This window comes from Hemicordylus capensis, chromosome 3 (assembly GCF_027244095.1).
Source record: "Hemicordylus capensis ecotype Gifberg chromosome 3, rHemCap1.1.pri, whole genome shotgun sequence".
Taxonomy (NCBI): Eukaryota; Metazoa; Chordata; class Lepidosauria; order Squamata; family Cordylidae; genus Hemicordylus; species Hemicordylus capensis.
In genome coordinates, this window is record NC_069659.1 from 349,435,348 (window position 1) to 349,459,420 (window position 24,073).

General features: G+C 49.0%; 1 protein-coding gene across 1 annotated transcript; it reads left to right on the top strand.

The window, feature by feature from the left end:
* The first annotated feature begins 3,689 nt into the window (after window positions 1-3,689).
* Window positions 3,690-6,866, top strand: CAMK2N2 (calcium/calmodulin dependent protein kinase II inhibitor 2). The gene is made up of 2 exons (XM_053312579.1): window positions 3,690-4,163; window positions 4,996-6,866. Exons 1-2 carry the CDS (start codon window positions 4,001-4,003, stop codon window positions 5,064-5,066), a joined length of 234 nt encoding a protein of 77 aa, XP_053168554.1. The 5' UTR covers window positions 3,690-4,000; the 3' UTR covers window positions 5,067-6,866.
* The last annotated feature ends 17,207 nt before the right edge of the window (window positions 6,867-24,073 follow it).

A 24,073-nucleotide genomic window follows, 5' to 3' on the forward strand; every position in this document is an offset into this window, starting at 1 on the left:
TCAGGTGGACTTTTACTGAATCGTGTCACTTCAGCAGTCTTATTACTGAAGCACAGGTGTGTAAATAGCCCCTCCTTGGGTACCTGTTGTGTGAGTTACAGTTGTCTCCAGGTGAGCAGGTAGGAAGCCTCTATTTGGCAAAAGGTGGTTACCTTTTCAGACCACAACTGAATAACTCAGATACGTGGGGGCAAATTAATGACAATTCTGGTTGACTAGTAGACTTCCTTCCAAAGTCGTTGCACCAGATTGCCATGAGAAAAATGTTGCTTCTTCCAACAGCAGTTTCATCTTCTGCAGGAATTAGCAGGTGGAACTTCTCATGCCATTGAGATGAACACAATTGCCTACTAATTGGTTCAGATCAAGCTGCTGTTAAAGCCACAGAGAGGGGTTCAAAAATTGGCAGCCTTACTGGAAGTTTCTATACTTTTGGATCCTTCCAACCAGAGGCGCCAGAAAAGGATAGAGAGGTAAAAACTAGGATATACAGGGATAACACACACCCCACCCCCGCAAACAAGGTATGTGTGTGTAGAGCATGGGTGGCCAAACCTGAAGTTCTCCAGCTGTTCTTGGACTACAACTCCCATCAGCACAGCAGCAAATTGCAGCCGGGGTTGATGGGAATTGTAGTCCAACATCAGCTGGAGAGCCTCAGGTTGGCCATCCCAATGTAGAGTATTCAGGCCTAAAATCTGAAAAGATAACTGGCCACTAATTTTCACTAGGAGCCATGTTTTGAATGGAAAGGAAGTCACAAGGGTCAATTAATGTGAGACCCAGCAAAGGGCTATCTATCTATCTATCTATCTATCTATCTATCTATCTATCTATCTATCTAAGGCATTTTCTACCCTTGCCTTTTGCAACAGCCTCCAGGTGATGTACAAAGGGGGGGGGGGTCAAAATACAACTTATTATTCCCATAATAATACAGCAATTACAGAGATCTAGATATGGTAGAACACATTCCTTTTTGCCAAACTGAAAAATACAACCAGCTGACCAAAACATGCTTCCCCAAAGTGTCAACACAACCACTGGGAGACCCTCTCAATACACCTTCTCACACAGAGATCTTGAGAAGGTATTCCAGACAAGAGGAGGAATTGTTCCTCGTTGTTCCTGAGAGATGGACAAGGTCCGGTGGGTTGAAATTACAAGGAAGCAAGTTCAGAGAAGACATTTGGAGGAATTTCCTAACAGGAAGCACTCTTTGAAGTGGAATGAGGTGCCTCATGCGGTGATGGGCTTTCCTTCATTGCAGGTTTCCGAGCTGGAGAGGCCTCTGTCAGAGATGCTGCTAACAGATTCCTGCTCTGAGCAGGGGTTGGAATAGAAGACCTCTAAGGGACCGTCTACCTCTAAAACCCTATGATTCATCCACAATCCATTGCAGGAGTTCTCAACCCTGGATTCCCCAGAGGTTGTTGACCACTGCTAACTGGGCCAAGAAGGGACCTTTTTAATGTGGTGATTCTCTTTATTTAGCAGGGGGAGAGTAACTGGCCCTATCCACCCCCAGCACAGTGCCTCCAGTGACTGTTGCTGCTGTCTATCTTGTGTTTATTTTTTAGATTGTGAGCCCTTTGGCGATAGGGAGCCATCTTATTTATTTATTCATCTATGTAAAATGCTTTGGAACTTTTGTTGAAAATCAGTATATATTTGTTGTTGTTGTTGTTGTTGTTGTTGTAGTACCACAACATCCCCTGCCACAACAGCCTTGGGCTGGGGATGATGAGAGATGAAGTCCGACAACATCTGGGGACCTCAGAGTTGGGAATCTCGGATCTACTGCACAGCAGAGCCCAGCAGGCACAGGGAGAGCAGGGCTAGAAGGTGCTTGAAAACATCCATATTTCATTAAGAAATGCTGCACACACATAAAGTCACCACGGAGCTACCAGAAGCCTCTGGCAGAACCCCGTAGCCTGCCTTCCCTCCTGTGACAAAACCCGAGTACAGCTAACTCAAAGCAAAGTATATTTGTGGTGTAGTGGTTAGAGTGTGGGACTAGGACTGGGGAAACCTGAGTTCACATCCCCATTCATCCATGAAACTCACTGGGAGACTATGAGCCATTCACTTCTTTCTCAGCCTAACCTACCTCACAGGGTTGTTGTGTGGATACACATAACCATGGACACTGCTCTGGGATCCTTGGAGTAAGAGTAGGATATAAAGGCAACCCAACCAAACCAAGTCCCTTGGGGCTGAGCACCCGAGGGACTTTGGACTGTGGACTTTGGACAGTGGATTGTGGATGAATCTTGTGCTTTTTGAAGTGTTGCATATGTTGATGGTAACTGTAGCTCAATGGTAGAGCTTCTGCTTTACATGCAGATCCCAGATTCAAGTCCTGCTATCTTTGGGTACTGAAAATCCCAGGGGCATAGTTAAGGGGGAGGGGGCCTGTGTTCACCCCTTTCTCCAGCACCCCCTAGGAGTGAGGGAGATAATGGAGAAAATAGGGAAATAGGAAGGGGTGGATCTGGGGGGCCCTCAGGAGCCGGGGGCCCTGGGTTCTTTGAGCCCTTTTGCTCAATTCTAGCTGAACCCCTGGAAAATATCCTGTCTGAAACCACTGGAGGCAGGGAGTCACAGCCTGTCTGAGCTAGATAGCCCAAAGACCTGACTCAAGATAAAGCTGTCTCATAGGGTTGGGGCTCTGAGCCATGCATTGAGGTCCAGTGCCCCATAGACCAGCGCCTAATGACACTCCTGCCCAGGGCCATGGTCTGAAGGCATTTTTGTGAAACTAAGCAGGTCTGTGTTTTGGTTAAAGGGGGAACCCTCTAACCCCAAATTCTTCTAAATTCTTTGGAAACCCCATAGATGATGCTCTGAGTTTCACAGAAGAAAGGTTCCATGCATTTTTGCTCAGAAGAGAGTAACCATGAATTCAAAGGGAAGGACCATAGCTGAGTGGCAGGGCGTCTGCTTTGCAGGCAGAAGGTCCCAGGTTCAATCTCTGGCATCTTCAGGTAGGGCTGGGAAAGACTCCTCTCTGAAACCTTGGAGAGCTGCTGCCAGCCAGTATACTGTATGCTGGACAAAGCATCTGACTCAGTATTTTAAAAAATGCCCTTAAATGTGCAATGGTGAAAGCCAGGAGGTGCGGGATTAAAATCTGCCCGCCTCCCATGATATCTGACCTGGGAATGTATGTGTGTGAGAATGCATACGCTGTGGCCATTTAGTGGTGAGGGAAGAGCCCTCTGCACATGCCCAGAAGCAGCACATGACTCCCAGCCTCGCGGGGTTGAGCCCTGCTGTGCCCTCTGGCTCCACGGAAGCCCCGCTGCTGACGAGGGGAAGGAGGATCGTCCTCCTCGTCCGTTGTGGCATAACAGGGGGAATACAGTGACGCCTGGAAGGAGGGTGGGGGGGGGAGCGGGACAGGGCTCGGCAGCCCGCGGGGGTTCCCCAAGGGAGCTGCGGAGGGAGGGGGCTGCAGCGGGCCACGCTGCTTCCGGGGGTCTTTGGGCTCAGGGGCGGCGGGAGGAAAGGACTCCCCCCCCGCGCCTGCTCTCCCTCCCTCCCCCCGCCCGGCCATCGCGCTTTTGCTGCAGCCTCATTGTCATTCCGTGTCCTCGCCTCTCGCTGTCACCTCCTCCCTCCCTCCTCCCTCCCTTTCCTGCCACGCGAGGTGGGGAGGGGAGGCGCGCGGGATGGGGGAGGACCTTCCCTAGCAGGGGCCCGGCGCGCCCAGCCCCGGATGGATGACTTCATCCTTCCGCCCGGGTTTCCTTTATGATGTAGGGCTGTCCCAAGCGCTCGGCTCAGACGCTGATCGAGGCTGCTGCGCGCCGCACTCCCTTGGCTGGCTGGCTGGCTGGCTGGCTCGCGCCCTTCCTTCCTTCCTTCCCCCCTCGCTCGCGCTCTCCCTCCCGCCCCCCGCCAGCTGCGCCGCCGCTGCACAGACTGCCCGTCTCTCTCCCTCTCTCTCCGTGTGTTCTGTACCACTCCGAGGAAGCCGACCAGAGCCGCCACCATGTCCGAGATCCTGCCCTACAGCGACGAGAAAGTGGCCCGCTATGGCACCGACTCGGAAGTCAGCGAGATCTCCTTCAGCTGCCGCCTCCAGGACACCAACTCCTGGGGCAACCAGTCCAAGAGGCCCCCCAAACTGGGCCAAATTGGCAGGGCCAAGCGAGGTAAGCGCCGGCGGCCGCCGCCTGCCCTTCGGGGCATCGTCCCCATACTGACCGCCCCCCCCCCCCCACACACACCCCTTGCCCGTCTGCTGCCCACGGGAGGCGACGGGATGGGGTGTCCAGGCACTCCCTCCCTCCCTCCCTCCCAGGGAATGGGATGTTTGTGCAGCCTTCTCTGGACTAGCCCCAGCTCAGCCCTTAGATGGGGGGCGGGGGTGGGGTGGGGTGGGGGGTTGGCTGGCTTTCCTCCTTTGGTTTGTTGAGGGACCAGTGTTTTGGGTGCTCGGCGCTGTAACTCCAACCGGGCTGCCGCAGAGAAGGGCAGTGGATCGGGTCCTCCCTGGTCCCCTGCGCCCCCATCCCACCCCGCGCTCTTGGCGATCCTCATTTTCCAAAGGCAGCAACGGGGCTTCTCTGCGATTCCTTTGCCGCATGGGTCCCACTTCCCCACTCCTTTCCCCAGCGCTGCTCCTCAGCCCAGCGGCTGCCCGGCGCCTCCCGCCCCGTCTCCTCCCGCCTGCCTCTCTGGTTCCCCTCGCACGTTCGGCTGGCTGCCCTCCCTCTTTAATCACCTTAGCTGGCTCTGCGCTCCCCGGCAACCATCTGGAAACGGACCGGGAGCCATTTTCCTGGAGCGGCTTTCGCTGCCAGATGTTGAACTGGGCAAGGAGGGAGAGCACCACTGAGCCCCCCAGTAGCCCCCGGGGGAAGGGGCAAACCCCCTAGGCAGGGGACATGCATGCCCGGTTGCTCGCCCCCGTTCCCCTTCTGACGCTCTGTTCTTTTCCCCCTTTATTTTATTTTATTTTTGTTTCTTCTCCTGTCCCTGCAGTTGTGATCGAAGATGATAGAATAGACGAGGTGCTGAAGGGGATGACAGACAAGTCGCCTTCCGGGGTATAAATCCGAACCGAAGGCGCCTGCACCCAGCTGCAGACGGATCCCTGAATTTTTAAGCACTTTTGGCTGTGCATGTTTGTTGGGATTGTGGACAACAGGGAAAGCAAAGGAAGGAGATGAGGCTGCTGGCAACACCCTCCACCCCCAACCCAGACCCCAACCCGAAGAGGTTACTGATGGGGGTCATCTCACCCTCCTCCGCATCCCACCGAGAGAAAAGGGACGCCGCGATCTTGTCACCCACCTCTCTGTCCTGATTACCAATGCACGACGCCCTACCCCGGAGTTGCATAGTCAACAACAACCACCCTTCTAGAAGGAGCTGCCTCGGGTGGGACGGAGCTCTTGCGCCTTGGGGAGCTGTCCATTTCAGCACCGCCGCTCGCCCCGCGAAGTTGTCGGCGCTAGCACCATCCTCCTGCGGTTGGAGAGCCGTCGATCTCGGCGCCACCTCTTGGGATGCTCTTGCTGTGCCGCTGTCCATTGCAGCAGCCTTCCCTGCGCCCATGCTGGGTTGCTGCCTGTTTTTCCCATGTGCTGGAACCTTCTCTCCCCCCCCCGCCCCCTCCCATTCCTTCCGTCCAGTTCTCAGCAGCAGTATAGAGTCCCCACTTGATCTTGGGTGACCCCATGCCACGATATGAAGGTGCTGTTCCTCTGAGAGCCCTGAGCCACGGGATCGCCCAGCGCTCTCCATTTTTAGGGTGGGGGGTTTTTCTTTTAGTGATGCACTTTACACCTTCCACTTTTTAAGGGGTGGCTGTGTAGCTGACACCTGCATAGACATAGAACCGCATACACACTCTCACCTATACAGACACATGTCTCTAAATATAACCAGCTCATTGTGTTTGCAGTCATCTTGTGTTTCAAAACCAACAACCATTCCGTAAGACACAGTAGCCCCCCTCCCAACCCACCCGAAAAACCCAAGCAGTTTGCAAAATACCAGCAGTTTGGAAGCAAACCCAAAGCCAGCATTGCTGAGTGGAAGACAGAAGTTCTGACGTGGATGGACTATAATATAAAAGACAGTGATTGTTCTGCTGTCGAGAGACATTTTTGCTCCATCTTTTTTGCATGAGCTTCCTGGTCTTGGTGCCACGTCTTGGTGCCTCTAGTCATCCCACCATGGCACGCTTCTTTTTAACAGAAACTCCTCATATTTGTATTTTTATATCTGAATATTTGTTAACAACAATCTGCTAATGTCTAATGTCAAAACATTGCATCAAAAGATTGTTTATATTTTTTTTCCATAAGGAAGGCAGACATGGTTTTATAAGATGGATTTCCCACTGGAAGGCAGATATTTCGAAATCGTTGGCTCTCTCAATTATATATCAGTATTGGACAGGACTTCTTGAATGTGTTCCAGGTTTTGCACACATCATCGTTAACAAGAAATGTATTTAAGAGTCTTATACTGTGATCCATGGCTTTGTTGATGGACTTCGTAGGAACATGATGAATTTAGAAAAAAAAATGCTATTGCACTGTTTATGAATGTGTTCAGATAACTTGCTGGTTATTTGATGCCTCTTTCTTAGGAGGGGATGTTCAGAGTTGTTTTTAATTTTGTACTTTAATTTTTTTTTAAAAGAAGCTTATTCTTGTCCATTGTGCATGAAAACCCCGTCATCTTTTCAATAATATACAGTGACATTTTATGAATACAATGAAGCAAAAAAAAAAAAAAGTCATGACATTCTAAGAATGACCCATTGTAAAGTTTAATGCCATTTTTCACTGTACTGGTGAACAAAACTCAATGAATAAATACATACATGTACCGAAATGGAAGCAGCCAGTTCTGGGTGTCTTCCTTGGCAAAGACTGAGTATGATCTGGAAGACAGTTGACATCTATGCAAAACCTGTCACAGCAAGTGCTGGCCAAGGACTCTAATCCATTGGCAGAAATGGCTGAGAGATGGCTTAAATGCATTTACGGAATGTTCTCTGGGGAATAATTTGGAACCCCACTGAGAGCAGTGCTAAGCTGGAGACCTTGGTACAGGTACCCCTTCTCCTTTCCTCTTGGGTGAGATGCTTAGGGTGAAGGAACTGCGCAGATAGACCCAGGTTTCCGGACACTGATCCTCGCTATTGAAGCCTAAATCTCTGCAGTTGCCTGATTGAGATGGCAAGAACTAAATGACCTAGTTTTTGCTTTATAGACAGAAATAGAAATTCAAGCAGCTGAGCAGCTTGTGGATGTTAAATATTTTAACAGAGCCTCTCCAAGGAGTTGCCCTTTTTGCCTTTGGGAGCGGGAAAGGACTCTGAGGAGAGAGGCGGTGGTGCAGGAGTCTGCTGAGAGGCCAGCCTTGGGGACACCTGCCTTGTCCTGGAGAGCAAGGGGATAGCAGTGCTGCATTTTGTCTGTCGCCCTGTCACAAAGGTGGGCTAACCGCAGCAAAGGAGAAGGGGTGGCCCAGGGACAGGGAGCAATGGTCCTGATCAGTCGCAGGCCCTTTGAGGGCTCTCCTTGCTGTTACCTGCCTTGCAGACAAAATGGAGCCCATCAATAAACTTCAGGGAACCATTCCAAGCAGGAGGCCTTGAGAATGTCCTTCAAAGTCTCAGAAAATGCAATGAGAGGGGACTCTGGAGGAGAAAGGCATGTTTATTTGTCTTTCTATCCAGCCTGGGATTGGTATCGACTCCTCTTTCAATACTAGCATGCTGCTGCTTTTGTGGGGGGTGTGGATCTCAGAAGGATCATGTTGCATAGCTGCAGCCAGTAAGCCCCTGCCAATGTCAATAATGCAACACAGCATGCCGCAATCCAATATACATGCAGGACTAGGGATGCATATGCTCACTGATGAACAACACAGAGGGTGGTCGCATGTATGAATTCCGGGCCAGACAGAGACACAGCATAAGGCATTCAGCACGCACACCACTGTTTGCATGCAGGCGTGCACGTATCCTTCAACCGATATACAACAGCTGTGTCATTAACACAGGTACTCGGCACCACAGATGCACAGAAAGGATGACGGATGCACACACGAACAGGTTGCACCCTACATGCCTACAAACGACCACGACATGCTGCATGCACAGCTGCCATGCCCACATCAACGGGCATGTGCATGATAACCTACGCATACAGAATCACACATGTGGACACTCGTTTCTAACCAAGCCGGATATACTGTCTTCCATGGCATGGAACAACCCCCTGCAAAAGGGCAAGGGGAGGTTTACAGAATGTCAGACCCTGGGAAGCTTAAGGGAGTTCTGCTTGGGGGAAAGCCCATGGATCCAGGAGTTCTGGGGCTTGGGGTCCTCCTTGGTTTGTGCATGAGGGATGCATTCCCGCAGCCCCTGTCTTCTGTACCAGTTTCCCTGGCATGCTGCAGTCTCCAGTGACGCTACTCCTAATGCCTCGGGCTCCTCTCTGCCCCAGCTGGCTTTGCATGGGGATGCGCTTGACAATCAGACATTTTTATTCACAGGCCAATTCCCCCTCCTGAACCTTAGCATTTAATTAATCATAATACCCAGCACCCAAGATCCCCAGATATCATGGCTGCCCGCCTGCTGGAGTCACATCCACATCTTCTCAGAGGTCATGAAGAAGGCAAGCGGCCCCATCAACAGAAAGGGGGGAACCAGTTATCCCTGACCTCCAACCCTCCCGTACCAACTTTCTTCTCCACACGAGGCACAATTAACGGATGGGATGCGTTGCCACAACATATGGGTGATGGCGTCATGATAGAGTGGCATTGATTTTTCTGTATCTGTAGAAATCATTGCAGAAATTAAGATTTGCCCTGCTCGCTTTGAAACAAACAGTCATTTGTCAAAACATTGCTTGGTTCAGTGACACTCTCTGGGGAAACATGGATTTGAATGAGTTACTAGCCTTCCTGGCGTCTCAAGGATCATTTGTTTGGAGACTCTGACATGTATGCATGGGCAATCCCTTCACTCTCCGTTTTCTTGGAAGCGCACCCGTTGGGAAGTGGCCAAAGCTACCCAGAGAGGGGCTACCCAGAGAGGGGCAAGACCCTGCCTGAAACCCCAGAGAGCTAGTGCAGATGGACCAATGGGCTGATTCGGTACAAGGTAGCTAGCTTCCTATGTTTGTTGCTGCATCTCATTGGGGTTCAGCCGAGAAAGCCTGTTAGAATTCTAGTTCTGAGATGAAACGGGCTTTTGAGGTCTCTCCGTGGTTATTGTTTCTAGCGCCTGAGCAAACTCATTTTATTACCCACCTGATCATGGGAAACAGGTCAAAATTAACATAGGAAACCACATGGTTTATGAGGTCACATATCTCTCCACACTGTGGAATGAGGATTCTTGAGGAAGAAGTTTGGTGCTGGTCCCTGAAGCTGCCTGTGGGGGAAAACGACTGTCTTTTGGCTTCAAGATGTAGAACCCGGGCCCCTAGGTGCCACAGTGGCTCCTTTTTGACCTAAAACCTGGAACTATGGAACAGAGAACATTTGGTAACTGGAATTAAAAAACGAAGTGAGTGCATATCATACTATGATTGCTTTGGCCTTAATCAAAGGTGGTGAAGGCCAAAGAAGCAAGGAATAGGCATTGGTTTTCTTTTGAGTCTGTAAATCTGAGCATCATTCTTTGAATCCAGGAAGCTGCTTATACTGAGTCAGTTCATTGGTCTATCATGCCCAGTGCTCTGACTGGCAGTGCCTTTCCAGGGTCTTGAGACCATCACTCACTACTTGATCCATTTAGCTGGAGATTCTGAGCTTGAGTCTGCTTGGATGCAAAGCATGTGCTCTGTCACTGAGCTATGCCCACCCACCCCCGCCCCATAGCTTAGTTTTAAATGTATCTCTGAAAGCCCACTTGCTCATATATTTTTTTCCTTTAAATGGATTTTGGTTTGTCCTGCATCTTGAAGCATCCCGATACCACTAAACAGTATCAAGAGCAGCTGTACTTCAGATTTTGCTCCTGCTGGCATCTTTACGGAAGCATAAAGGGGTTAGGTAACCTCCGTTTTTCTGCTTCTGAGCAGTAGTTCGTTCTGTTAGTAGTTCATTCACACCCAGCTGCTGAGTCCGAAGAGAGATAATTCTCCAAGAACAGCATCTCATCTTGTGGCAGATTGCCAGTAGCTTACACAGCTTTAAAAAACATTTCATGGAAGATAGACCCATCAACAGCAAGGTTAGCTAAGTGGAACTTCCATGTTCAAAGGCAGTTCTACCTCTGAAGACCAGATACTGGAGACAAGCAACAGGAGACAGCTATCACTTTCATGTCCTGCCTGTGAACACTCAGGACATCTGCATAGTCTCTGCTTGAAATCAAATGATGGGCTAGATGGACACTGACTGATCCATCTTATTAATTGATTGATTGATTGATTGATTGATTATTTTCTTTCTTTCTTTCTCTATGTAGAGATCCGTCTCCAGTTATCACCGGGGTACGTCTGATGGTGACTCAGAACCAGGCCTTCTCTGTAGCTGCTCCTGGTCTATGGAATGCAGCAGATATCCGCAGTTTAGGCTTGCTGTTGGTCTTTAAGAGAGCCCTAAAAACTTATTTGTTTAGCCTGGCTTTCCAAGGCTTGTAAAGTGTTGTTGTTTTTTAAAAGTATTTTAATTGGTTTTAAATGGTTTTAATTGTTTTGGAATTGTTTTTATATTGTTTTTAGCACTGTGTATTTTTATGTTTTTTAAAAAATTGTTGTACACCACCCAGAGCCTCTGGATGGAGCGGTTTATAAATGTAATAAATAAATAAATGTAATAAATAAGTAAGTAAGTAAGTAAGTAAACCGCTTTGAAAACTTTTTTTGAAAAGTGGTATATAAGTATTTGTTGTTGATCCAATAAGGCAATTATTGTGTTAAGGAACCACTTTGTTAAATGATAATGATAGTGATAGTGATAGTGATAGTGATAATGATGGCTAATGTGGCACTAGTGCAATGAACAAAGATATACCAAAGCAAGAAGGTCACAAAGTTGTAGAGATACTCAGAACTGCTCAGTCTCTGGCACTCTTTGTTCTGCTTGCACAGAAGTTGCACCCGTGTGATGGATGGCTGATAGCTTTTTATCATTCCGTGCAACATACCTGGATGGAAGAAGAGATTTTACAGCAGAAGGCATGCCACAAATGCACCCTGCTGCAGCAGTGCAACTCTAGTCCAGTATGCAGGCTTCCATCTTAGTGGAACTAGCTGGTGAAATATCCTTGAACGATTGCAGCATTAATTAGCCAGTTAGTGATGATGAAGAATGGCGCTCTTACCCCTGGATTTTGGGGCTGAAGTCCAGGGCTTCTGTACTCCCTAGAGGCCTCCAAATCCTCTTTAGTCTGTCCTGGGTGGTGTGGTCACTGCTGGCCTGCACTGCACTGGGTGGCCAAGTGTGATAAGAACATAAGAACAGCCCTGCTGGATCAGGGACCAAGTAGGCCCATCTAGTCCAGCATCCTGTTTCACACAGTGACCTACCAGATGCCACTGGAAGCCTACAGACAGGAGTTGAGGGCATCCTCTCTCTCCTGCTGTTTCTCCCCCACAACTGGTACTCAGAGGCATCTTGCCTTGGAGGCTGGAGGTGGCCTATAGCCCTCCGACTAGTAGCCCTTGAGAGACCTCTCCTCCAAGAAGTTCTCCAAACCCCTCTTCAAGCCATCCAGGTTGTTGGCTGTCACCACATCTTGTGGCAGAGAATTCCACAAGTTGATTATGTGTTGTGTGAAAAAGTACTTCCGTTTGCAGGTCCTAGATCTCCTGGCAATCAATTTCATGGGATGACCCCTGATTCTAGTGTTATGTGAGAGGGAGAAGAATTTCTCTCTCTCCACTTTTTCCACACCATGCATGATTTTATAGACCTCCATCGTGTCTCCCCACAGTCGTCTTTTTTCTAAACTAAATAGCCCCAGGTGTTGTAGCCTTGCCTCATAAGTGATAGTGACCTGTACTGGGTACTTTAGAGACAGAGTGGGGCGTGGAGAAAAGAAATATGTGGGATGGGAATATGTTAAGTTATGTGTTGAAATGTTTCTGCTAATGCATATTTGCATACATATACCTGTTTTATATTACATTCTTGTGAGTTCAGTTGCTGCTTGTGCCCTCAAGAACCCATGAATTAACAATACTGTGTGTGTCACGATGTGTATGTGGAGGGGGATGATGCTTAACTTGCAATGGGGGTGGGGGGCTCCAAAGGCCTTTAGGTCCAGGCTCCAAAATTACCTGTGCACCTCTGAATTCAAGTCTAACACTGCATTATGCATAACGCAGTGCTTCACCTGCAATATCTCAATAAGTCTTACAACAGCACTGTACGGTAGGACAAAATCATTCTTCCCATAAGCACTAGGGTTGTGCATAAACCAGATTCTGTGATTCGATTATTGAATCAAATAAAAAAACATCAAATTGATTAATTGAAAACAGTCGGTTTGGCCAGCTGTCTCAATGAATCACCATTTTTCCAGGGAAATCTGGTCTACCAACTGAAGGTTGACCCCAGTTGATAGACCAGCTCTCCCCAGAAAAAAGTGCTATTTTGAGGCCCATTTTTCTAGCAAAATGGGCCACAAAATGGCACCCAAATAACTCAAATTGATTCATGTCAAATTGGGGGTGGTTCTCCTCGAGCCCTAATCGGGCACTCTATTTTGAGGGTGATTCTATTTGAGGTCAAAACAGCAAATTGTCCTTGATTCAACCCAAATCATTTCAAGGTTGAAACCAAGGGGCTGTTAACAGAGAACAGAAGAACTGATGCATGGAGGAGTGTTGCTGGTGAGCAGGCAGAAGTGCCATGCAAACTCCCGAACTCTAAGAACTGGCTCAGGAGACACAAGTCCAGCCAGAAGCTTACCTGAAAGAGTGGTGGCCCTCCAGCATTAACACTGGTGCTTCTGTTACATCACAAACAGTCTGGGGACTCCAAAACAATGCTGCTTAGGAAAGAGAAAGGGGGAAAGGGGGACCTCAAAATACATGCAATAAATGTAAGGGCACCAGAGAAGCCCTCGTTTCAAGTGGCACCTAAACAGTGAACACGTTTTTAGGGGAGATCAACCTGCTTTCATTGTTTCCTGCCTTTCTAAGGGCAATTACAACTTACTTATGGTCCTTACATAAGAACATAAGAATAGCCCTGCTGGATCAGGCCCAAGAATGCCCATCTAGTCCAGCATCCTGTTTCACACAATGGCCCACCAGATACCTCAGGGAAGCCACAGGCAACAGCTGAGGGCATGCCCTCTCTCCTGCTGTTGCTCACCTGTAACTGGGATTTTGAGGCATCTTGCCTCTGAGGCTAGAGGTGGTCCTTGACCTGTCTAGTTCTGTTACTATTTTTTAAAATTCTTCTGTTGGCTTTTATGTTGTTGGTTATTTTAATACATACTATTACTATTACCATTATTATTTAATGTGAGCCACTGTGGATATTTTATACAGAAAACCAGGGCAAAATATGTGGAAATTATTAATATGCATATACAAAATATGAATATGCATATAAAATACATACATAAACTTGGCTCTTTGCAAAGAATGAGAGGCCAGTTTCTGGCCTTGAGGGGCTTACAACAATGTAGAAAATGGACACAAAGGAGGCAATACAGGAAGGGAAGGGAATTGAGACAAGGGTAAAGGGGAATAATATGTAATTAGATGTGGGCATAGCTCAGTGGCAGAGCAGCTGCTTTGCATGCAGAAGGTCCCAAGTTCATTTCTTGGCAGCATCTCCAAGATCGGGCTGAGAGAGACTCCTGCCTGCAACCTTGGAGAAGCTGCTGCCAGTCTGTGCAGACAATACTGAGCTAGATGGACCAATGGTCTGACTCAATATATGGCAGCTTCCTATGTTCCTAAGTCCTACCCAACCCAAACCCCCAATGTTTTGCATTCAAAATCGGTTTTTGGTTTTTTAAAAAATGAAGCTTATATACTCTAATGCATTTTTTCCCAATTGCATATTTGAGTCAAATCCAACTTGCAATCACAATTGTGGGTTGACGGTTGCATCAAAGCTTAACTGCTGCATTTACCTCTAGGCAACTGCAGGTCAACTTCTAAGCAGTGAGAGGTTAAGGCAAACAGCAGTCTCCTGGAGGGGCCAGGAGCACTCTCTCTCTCTCCGCACTTGGCAGCAAGAGGACCCTGTGGCCCACTTTCTATTAAGAGGTACAGCAGGGAAATGCTTGACTAACAAGCAGAAGTTGCTGGTTCAAATCCCTGCTGTTATGTTTCCCAGACTATGGAAAATGCCTATATCAGGCAGCAGTGATCTAGGAAGATGCTGAAAGGCATCATCTCATACTGTGAGGGAGGAGGCAATGGTAAACACCTCCTGTATTCTACCAAAGAAAACCACAGGGCTCTGTGGGCGCCAGGAGTCAAAATTGAGTGGACAGCACACTTTACCTTTAAGGGGAATATCTTACAGTGCTCACATGTAACCCTTCTTAGCAAAGGGGACAATTCATGCTCACTACTACAAGTGTGTCACCTTAAGTGGTGCAGCAGAGAAATGCTTGACTAACAAGCAGAAGGTTGCGAGTTTGAATCCCCACTGGTACTATATCTGGCAGCAGCAATATAGGAAGATGCTGAAAGGCATCATCTCATACTGTGCGGGGGGAGGCAATGGTCAACCCCTCCTGTATTCTACCAAAGACAACCACAAAGGGGTCTGTGGGCGCCAGGAGTCGAAATTGACTTGACGGCACACTTTACTTGCTCTGTGATAAATCCGGGGTGGGGGGTGGGCGGTGGGGAGAGGGTTGGTTGCCTTGCCCTGGATTGAGCCAGCCCTGTTGAATAAAAGGGGGCTTACCCCCAGTTAAGTGGGTATAGGAGTGCAGTCTTTGCAGAAACGGTCCTGTGGATGCCCATGGATAAAACTGTGCAGCAGTGACCTGCATCACCTTCGCGAGTGCAGAAGCCGTGCAGGTGACTATTACCCAGGTTTATCCCAGGGCAAGAACTGGAGCGGCGGTTGCAGGCACATGGCCCTTCTCTCGGCATCTTCCCCACTCCCCACCCTGGGACCACAGAGGCTCTCTTCACGACTCAGTGCCTTTCTAGAACAGCCGATCCCGACTGAGGAAGCAGCAAGTCAAAGCAGGACAGAAGGAGAAGGAAAGGTTGTGCAGCAGGGAAGGAAGCAAAACTCAGGCAAATCCTTAGGACGGCACTGTCCCCTGCAGGCCAATGCTCCCCCCCCCGCCCGCCTGCCCATTCGCCAAGCCCACCCCAGCCCTGTTAGCCGATCACCCATTATGACTGCTCCTGCTCAACTGAGCACCCACTGATGCTATCAAATTGACCGCGGCTTCCGGCACTTTCCATGGAAAATCCTGCCTGCTTGCCTGGATTCCCCGCTGCGCCTGCTTCGACCACATCTCAGGCTCCCCCTTTCCTGCATCCCCATCTCTCCATTTCCCCCACCCCCACCCCCACCCCCACCCTAAAGGCTGCAAAGCAGCAAAGGAGGACTGGAAATGCTCACGGGAAGAAAGGGCACGGAAGACTCCTCTCCAGTGCCGAGAAATGTTCCCAGCAGTGATGGACGGTTTGCCCTTCATGGGTTTCTGACTCTCGCTAGTACAGCTGCTCTCTTCCGCCTTGGCTGCTAAACAAGGCTTTCACGGGCCGGGCCCCAGGCTGAGATGTTGCCGGGGTTCAGTCCTAGGATTTGGTGTCACTGCTAGGACTCAGCCTTGGAAAATATGGAGCGACCATAGCATGCGGGCAGAGCACAAGGAGAGCTGGTCTGGTGGTAGCAAGCACGACTTGCCCCCTTTGCTAAGCAGGGTCCGCCCTGGTTGCATATGAGAGGGAGATTAGAAGTGTAAGCACTGTAAGATATTCCCCTTTGGGGATGGAGCTGCTCTGGGAAGCGCATCGGCATCCTTGCATGCAGAAGTTTCCAAGTTCCTGCCTGGCAGCATCCCCAGAGAGGGCTGAAGAGACTCCTGCCTGCAGCCTTGGAGAAGCCGCTGCCAGTCTGGGAAGGCAATACTGAGCTAGATGGACCGAGGGTCTGACTCAGTATGGCAGCTTCCTGTGTTCCTATTGCTGTGCCTGAGGTAGGGTGTCAAATGCTGCCTTGCCCCATGCCCCTGGTTGGGCATGTGGCAAAACCGACCCTTGCAAGCTTGCAAAGTGGTGCAGAAGACGGGAAGGAGAGAAGGTTGCCATCAGCTTCTTTTCCTGGTGCTTCTTGCAGGCTTTGCGTGAGGAGAGGCGCTCCTGTCACAGCTTGCAAGGGTCAGATCAGTCCTGAATTGCTGCTTTAGTCGTGGCAAGAGGGGGCATCTTGTTGCTGGTGTGTCACTAATCCCCCCCTCCACCCGAGGCAACTGCCTCGCCTCATGAAAGAATGGCTCCTGAACAATCGTGACAAGCGTAATTCCAAAGTGCAGTTTACTTCACCCTCAAATATAATCATCATCGGCCTGCACACATCTGGGATGAAAATCGCATATATAGACTAACTCTGGCACCTCTCGTTGTACGAATTAGCCATTGTCCAGAGCAGGGTTTCTTAACCTTGGGCCCCCAGATGTTGTAGTCCAACACCATCTGGGCGGCCAAGGTTAAGAAACCCTGGTCCAGAGCATTCTCTGCCCACACACAGAAAATCACTGTGTCCAGGAGAACAGTTCTGAGTTAACCCCCCTGACAAGTTAGCTCTCTAGGTGCAGGGGATTTTATTTCGGAGGGAGATCCCAACATCAGTTCTCCTCCATACCCATACACAAGCTGAAATCAGCACTGGATAGAAAAGATGTGTCATGTGAGTGTATGAAGCTGCTTCGTACTGAATCAGCCAATTGGTCCATCTGGGTCCATGGACATCCAGGGTGAGGTGGGGGCAGTTGCCCCCTGCCCCTGAACTGAGCCAGTTCCCATTGAATTCAATGGGGCATACTCTCAGGGGGGAGGGTGTTGGATTGCTGGCTTTGCCCCATCCCTTGGAACAATTCCTGCAGACTCCCTTGCCTCAATCAGTGTGATCAGTGAGGGGCAGCAGCAGCTCTTCAGGGTTTCTGGCAGGGATTTCTCCCAGCCCAACCTAGCAATGCCAACAGGGAACCATCTGCATGCCAATGTGCTGCCGGTGAGCTACAGGCCCTGCTCGCTCTGTGCAATTTGCCGGCGTGCACAGATCACCTCCAAATGGTTCTAATCCGCATTCCAGAGCCTGCTGCACAATCGATGCCATTTGCGGCAAAGTTGGCCCTCCTGGACCACAGCACGGGGGGGGGGGTCTTGAGGCTTGTGATAAACGATAGCCCTGGCCTGCAGTGCCCTGAGATATGCCAAGTCTCTGCCAACTGCCAGGATGATAGTAACACTTTCGCTGGCCCCCTGATACACATCTCCAAGTGCTCTTGAAAGGGCTTGACAGAACATGGTTCTTTACTTACCACACACTCCTCACTGCTTGCTGCCGCTGAAGGCTGATGCCGCCAGCCACTGCCCGTCCCCTGCAGGCGCTGCTGTGTCCTCAGGCAGAAGGTAGGAGAGAGGCCAGATGACCAGCAGAAGCAATGCTGCGCCCGCAGTAACCGGAACGGAGTATCTGGGTGATCTCATCAGGGCTCCAGGATGGGTACAAATTGCACCTGGATGTGCCACAGCAGCTCTTTGCACCATGGACCTAGCAGACACCCAGGTCCCGTCCGATAGAGGCCTTGCATAGCCATGGCAGGTGTGTTGCCGGTTGAGTTCCACACAGGGCTTGAGGATAACAACAGGTGCATTGAACAGCTCCCTAGCAGGGCTCTTAGCACAGGTCTGCAGCAGAGTTCCTCTTAGTCCAGGGGTTCTCAAATTTGAGTCCCCAGATCCGGCTGGATCACAACTCCCATCAGCTCCAGTCACCATGGCCCTCAGGCTTGAGGACATGCAACTGAACTCAATGCATATCCTTCCCACTCACCTTTGCCTTCCGCCGTTGTCTCTCTGTGTCAAATTTTAGATTGCATGCTCAAGGCATTAGGGCCGATCTTTTTGGTGTTGTTCTGGGACCAGGCACGTTGATATCCATCCCCAGCACAGCATCCCTCCAGTAGCTGTTGCTGGTCTCTCTCTTATGTGTCTTTTTCTAGACTGGGAACCCTTTGGGGACAGGGAGCCATTTCATTTATTTATATCTATGTAAACCGCTTTGGGAACTTTTGTAAAAGAGCGGGATATAAATATTTGTCTCATTGTCATATTTGAACCAGCATGGTGTAGCGGCTAGAGTGCCAGACTAGGACCGGGGAGACCTGAGTTCAAATCCCCATTCAGCCATGAGACTTGCTGGGTGACTCTGGGCCAGTCACTTCTCTCTCAGCCTAACCTACTTCACAGGGTTGTTGTGAGGAGAAACTCAAGTATGTAGTACACCGCTCTGGGCTCCTTGGAGGAAGAGCAGGATATAAAATGGAAATTATTATTATTATTATTATTATTATTATTATTATTATTATTATTAATTTGGTAGGGCTAAAGAAATGCCTAATGAAGAGCATGATGCAGAGAACGTTAGGCTGTTTCCTGCTTGCTGACTATGCACAGGAATTGGGTTTTGAATGTGTGTGGGGGGGGGGCAGCTTCACAAAAGGCCCCATCTCTGTTGTTGCATTGATTGCACAAATAGAGGAGAGCTGGCCTTGAGGTCGCAAGCATGACTTGTCCCCTTAGCTAAGCAGGGTCTGCCCTGGTTGCATGTGAAAGGGAGACTAGAAGTGTGAGCCCTGTAAGATATTCCCCTCAGGGGATGGAGCCGCTCTGGGAAGAGCATCTGGGTTCCAAGTTCCCTCCCTGGCAGCATCTCCAAGATAGGGCTAAGAGAGATTCCTGCTTGCAACCTTGGAGAAGCTGCTGCCAGTCTGTGAAGACAATACTGAGCTAGATAGACCAATGGTCTGACTCAGTATATGGCAGCTTCCTATGTTCCTAGATTCTTCCAAGTAGGGGCAACAGGCCCCCAGTGAGCCCCGAATCTCATCAGCCAGCCACCTCCATTGACCTCCTCCAGAAAGGAAGTGCAGAAGTGGAGTCAGCTGCACAGAGCAGGAGAGAGAGAGAGAGAGAGAGAAGCGCTTAGCCTCCCCTGGCTTTCGGCTGCTTCCATCTTCATAGGTGCCGTATTCTAATATTAAAGACTATAAAAACACATGCAACTATTCCTGGTGAGTGTGTGTGGAGGATGATTCATTATAGAAAGATAGGAAGCTGCCTTATACTGAGTCAGACCATTGGTCTATCTATCTCAGTATTGTCTGCACAGATTGGCAGCGGCTTCTCCAAGGTTGTAGGCAGGAGTCTTTCTCGGCCCGATCTTGGAACTGCCAGAGAGGGAACTTGGAGCCTTCTGCATGCAAGCAGGCAGGTGCTGGCCCCCTGCTAACTGAGCAAAGAGGCACCTTTTAAAGTGGTGCATCTCTGATATTAAGCAGGGGGAGAGCAACTGGCCCTATCCAACCCCAGCAAAGCAATCTTCCAGGGGCTGTCTGTCTTATGTTTCAGTTGGTGAGCCCTTTGGGGACAGGGAGCCATCTTCATTTTTTAAAAAAATTCTTTTTCTGTGTAAACTGCTTTGTGAAGTATTGTTGAAAAGCAGTGTATAAGTAACAGTAGTGCTCTCCCCAGAGCGGCCCCAGTCCCTAAGAGGAATATCTTAGAATGCTCACACATCTAGTCTCCCATTCAAATGCAAATCAGAACTGTCCCTGCTTAGCAAAGGGGACAATTTGTGCTTGCTACCACAAGACCAGCTCTCCTCCAAGACGGGGCTCAAAAGGGGGCCCCGGGGCCCTGGATCTCTTTAGAACTGACCAATGGCCTTGCTTCCAAGTGTGGGCCAGGTCCAACTCTGGACCGGCTTGCACCATCCATGGAGGTATCAAGGCAAGAGGCCCTGCCCTTCTCTTGGCTGCCCCAAGGGCTCAAATGCATGCCCACCAGGCCCCCAGGCTTCCCATCCGAAACATCATTGTATCGTTCAGGAAATATATCTCCACCGGCGCTAACAAATTCTCCCTTGGCTTTTGCTGCCAAACCTTCAGGATGGAATTGACAAACCCCTGGAGAGCTCATGGGAAAGGAACCAACCTAATTAACTCCAACTATTCCCAAAGTGGCAGCGGGGAAAGTGCGGCATACATCTCCTCCACCACCCGCTCAGTCCAAAAGAGAAAGATAAATCTAGGTCATGAGTGACACTAATGGCATTGTGCACACAGATTGTAGCTCAGTTTAGTTTAATGCAGAGCTAATAGAAATACTAGGGAGCATCGCCGTTCTGATGGCGCCTGCGTGAGCGGCCGGGCGCTTTGCATCAGCTCAGCAGCTGCAGAGGCATCTCTGGGAAATGCAAAGATGAGGGAGATGGCCGGATGACTAACAAGAGAACTGCACTGCAGAACTTTCCAGGCTCCCATAAAGCAACAAGGAAAGGTGCTGGATGGACCAGCCCCAGAAGGTGCACACAGACCAGGGCTGCTGCCCAACTAGGGCCCTTCTGCAGATGCTGGACTACAACTCCCATCATCCCTGACAGTTGGTCACTGTGGCTGGGGATGATAGGAGTCGTAGTCCAAAAACAAACGGAGGACCGAAGTTGTGCAGCCCAGAAGACTGAAAAGAAGACGAGAGCTAGCAGGGAAAGTGGAGGAATCTTTATAACTGCACCCCAAAGCGGATGAGAGTGGTCTAGACTCTTACCATTTATAAAAATGTATAAATGGGGGAAAATCTCTCTCACGCACATATGCAATACTAGTACTCAGAGTTACACAATGATTCTGCTGGCAAAAGGCTCAGGAGGGTCGCAGTGAAGTACTTTAAAAAAAAGTAGTTGGCTTGTAGAATTCACTGCCACAGGATGGGGTGGTGGCCATTACCTTAGATCAGAAGTTCCCAACTGGTGGGCTGCCAGATGTTGATGAACTACAACTCCCATCACCCCGAGCTGTGGCTGGGGATGATAGGAATTGTAGTTCAGCAACATCTGGAGGACCCCAGGTTGGGAACCCCTGCCTTAGATGGCTTCAAAAGGGGATGAGACAAATTCATGGGAGGATAGGTCTAACAATACCAGTTAGCCATGATGGGTTCACTGGTATTCACTACTACTACAAATCTTTATATACCGCTTTTCAATCAAAGTTCTCAAAGCAGTTATTTTTTTATTATTTATTATTCACATTTATATCCCGCTCTTCCTCTGAAGAGATTATGGTACATGGTTATTTTTATCCTCACAACAACCCTGTGAGGTAGGTTAGGCTGAGAGATACACGACTGGCCCAGAGTCACCCAGTGAGTTTCATGGTTGAATGAGGATTCAAACGCAGGTCTTCCCGGTCCTAGTCCAACACTCTTTACATAGAAAAATAAACAATAAATAAATAAGATGGCCTCCTATCCCCAAAGAGCTCACAATCTAAAAAGAAACACAAGGCAGATACCAGCAACAGTCACTGGAGGGATGCTGTGCTGGGGCTGGATAGGGTCAATTGCTCTCCTCCTGCTAAATATAAGAGAATCGCCACTTGAAAAGGTGTCTCTTTGCTCAGTTAGCAGGGGTAACAGGTATTTATTTCTTAATTTACGATGTGCAATTAAAAGAGAGGATTGATTAGCCAAGGGTGGTTTTTGAGCTGATTCTAATTTTAAAACAAGTGACACATTGCCATTCTTTCAACAGGGACTTGTGTATCAAGTCTCATCACAGTGTTGACTCATGATCCACTGTGGGAGCTTTTCCCTCTCAAGTGTTTTCTGTGGTCAGAAACATGAAGCCAGCACTGATGTGCCAATATGTTGTTCTTAGTCGTTTCATCCCCCAAACAGGATGAAAGGCGGTGGGGAGCTTTTAGTAATAGGCCTTAAAGATAATAAGCCCTAAAAATGTAAGGAGAGAGTTTGTGTGCAAAATGTAATGGCTAGAAATTAAAGCCATTTTCATTCTGGTTTATATGGGAAGCTGCATTACGACAAGTCAGACCTTCACTCCATCAACCTCACTGAGATCATTTACACGATCAAAAACTGTGTTCTACCGGGGTTTGGGAGCTGGGTGAGCTCCCACTTGTTACTTGTGTGGAAGCAACTTAGGAAGAAAACCTGGGTAGAAGTGGTTGAAACTATTCACACGACCGTGCGGAAGCGGGCTAATGTGAGCCCGGTGGTTCTCTGGCGTCTAGCCGGCCTAAAACCTTCTCTCCTTAAACCAGGTTAGCAGAACAAGCACTCCGCTAACCCGGGTTTTGGGGTCGTGAGTTGCCACGGTGCATCTCCGTGCTGCAGCAACTCGTGAGGAGACCCTCGACCAGGAGGTTCCATCAAGCCTCCCAGTCTTGGGGGTCTCCCCAGCATGCCCTGCGCACTTGCGTGGGGCATGCTGGGACTTCTGGGCCTGATCCCCGCCACCCCTACCAGCTCCAGGACGGAGCCAGTAGTTGTGTGAGCAACTGATTCGGCTGCCCAGAGTGCGCACTCCGCTCGTGTGCAGGGAAAGCGGGCTAAGCCCACTCTCCCCACACCAACCCTCCCGGCACTTCACACTAATTGTGTGAAACACCTCATTGTGTGGAAACAAGATGGGAGGAAAACCTGGGCAGAAGTGATTGTGTGGAAGCAAGGTAAGAGGAAAGGCGACCTAGGTTTTCCTCCTCCCTCGCTTCCACACAATCACTTCTGCCCAGGTTTTCTTCTAACCTTGCTTCCACACGACCACAAATTGGGAGCACATGCAGCTGCCAAGCTTGGGTAGAACACAGCTTTGGTTGTGTGAATGGCCTCATTGTCTACTGACTGGCAGCAGCTCTCCAAGGTTACAGGCGAGAGTCCTTCCCAGTCCTACCTGGAGATGCCGCCAGGCACTGAACATGGGACCTTCTGCATACAAGACAGCGGCTCTTCCACTGAGCTACAGCCCCATCCTCAAGAGACAAAAGGAAGGAGCGGCCTCGCCATCCAGAGTTTTCAAACAGTAAATTCTATTCTACAGCGAAAATGTTAAAAAAAACAACAACCAACCCTCCTCCTTAAAGGACACTCCATGCTATTCAATTAGCCAATACGGGACGGGCACACAAAGAAAACTCTGAAAGAAGTGAAAGAAGCACAGCCCTTGTTGATCAAAGATACAAGCTGTGGTGTGGTGTAGCTAATAGCTCCCTACAGCAAGGAGATAGATAGATAGGTAGATAGATAGATAGATAGGTAGATAGATAGGTAGATAGGTAGATAGATAGATAGATAGATAGATAGATAGATAGATAGATAGATAGATAGATAGATAGATAGATAGATAGATGATCTCGTGGCAGCAGACGATCCACAAAAAGCAGGCTCGGCTGCCTTAGCCTGCTTTTTGCTGATCGTGAGAATCTCCTCGATATATCCTAATTTTAATTTTATCACATGTATGCAGCCCTGTGTTTGGAAGGCTCGGATTGCTATAAGGGAATTCTAGTTTACAAGTTTTTTCTCAGGACTACAACATCATCCCCAGCCAGTGGCCAGTCATCAGACAGGACGGGAGTTGTAGTCCACCATCTGCAGGAGGGCCAAAGTTGTACAGCCCTGCTTCACAATTTTGTATTCACTCTGCCAGGGAAACTGCTGCTGTTCTCATGGTTATGTACAGATTAGGCCAAAGCAACGTCAATAATCCCCAACATGGGCAAGATTTGAATCCAGACCTCTTAAGTCTGAATGACTCATTTCTCAATAGCTCTGAAGTGTAAACTAGAGTCTAATAAAATATAATTTATTACTTTTTCTTAAAAAATAAAAAATGCTACATCTTCTGATGGGGACTAGGGCTTCCCTTCCTTAAACAGCACCTTAAATGTTTCACTGATAAATAATTCTGGAATGCATTACCTGACTCAAGAAATGTATATGGATCATCCAAAGGTTACATATATGAGGAACAAGGGAAATTGTCTTATACAGAGTTAGACAATTCACCTATCTAGGAACATAGAAAACTGCCTTAAACAGAGTCAGACCATTGG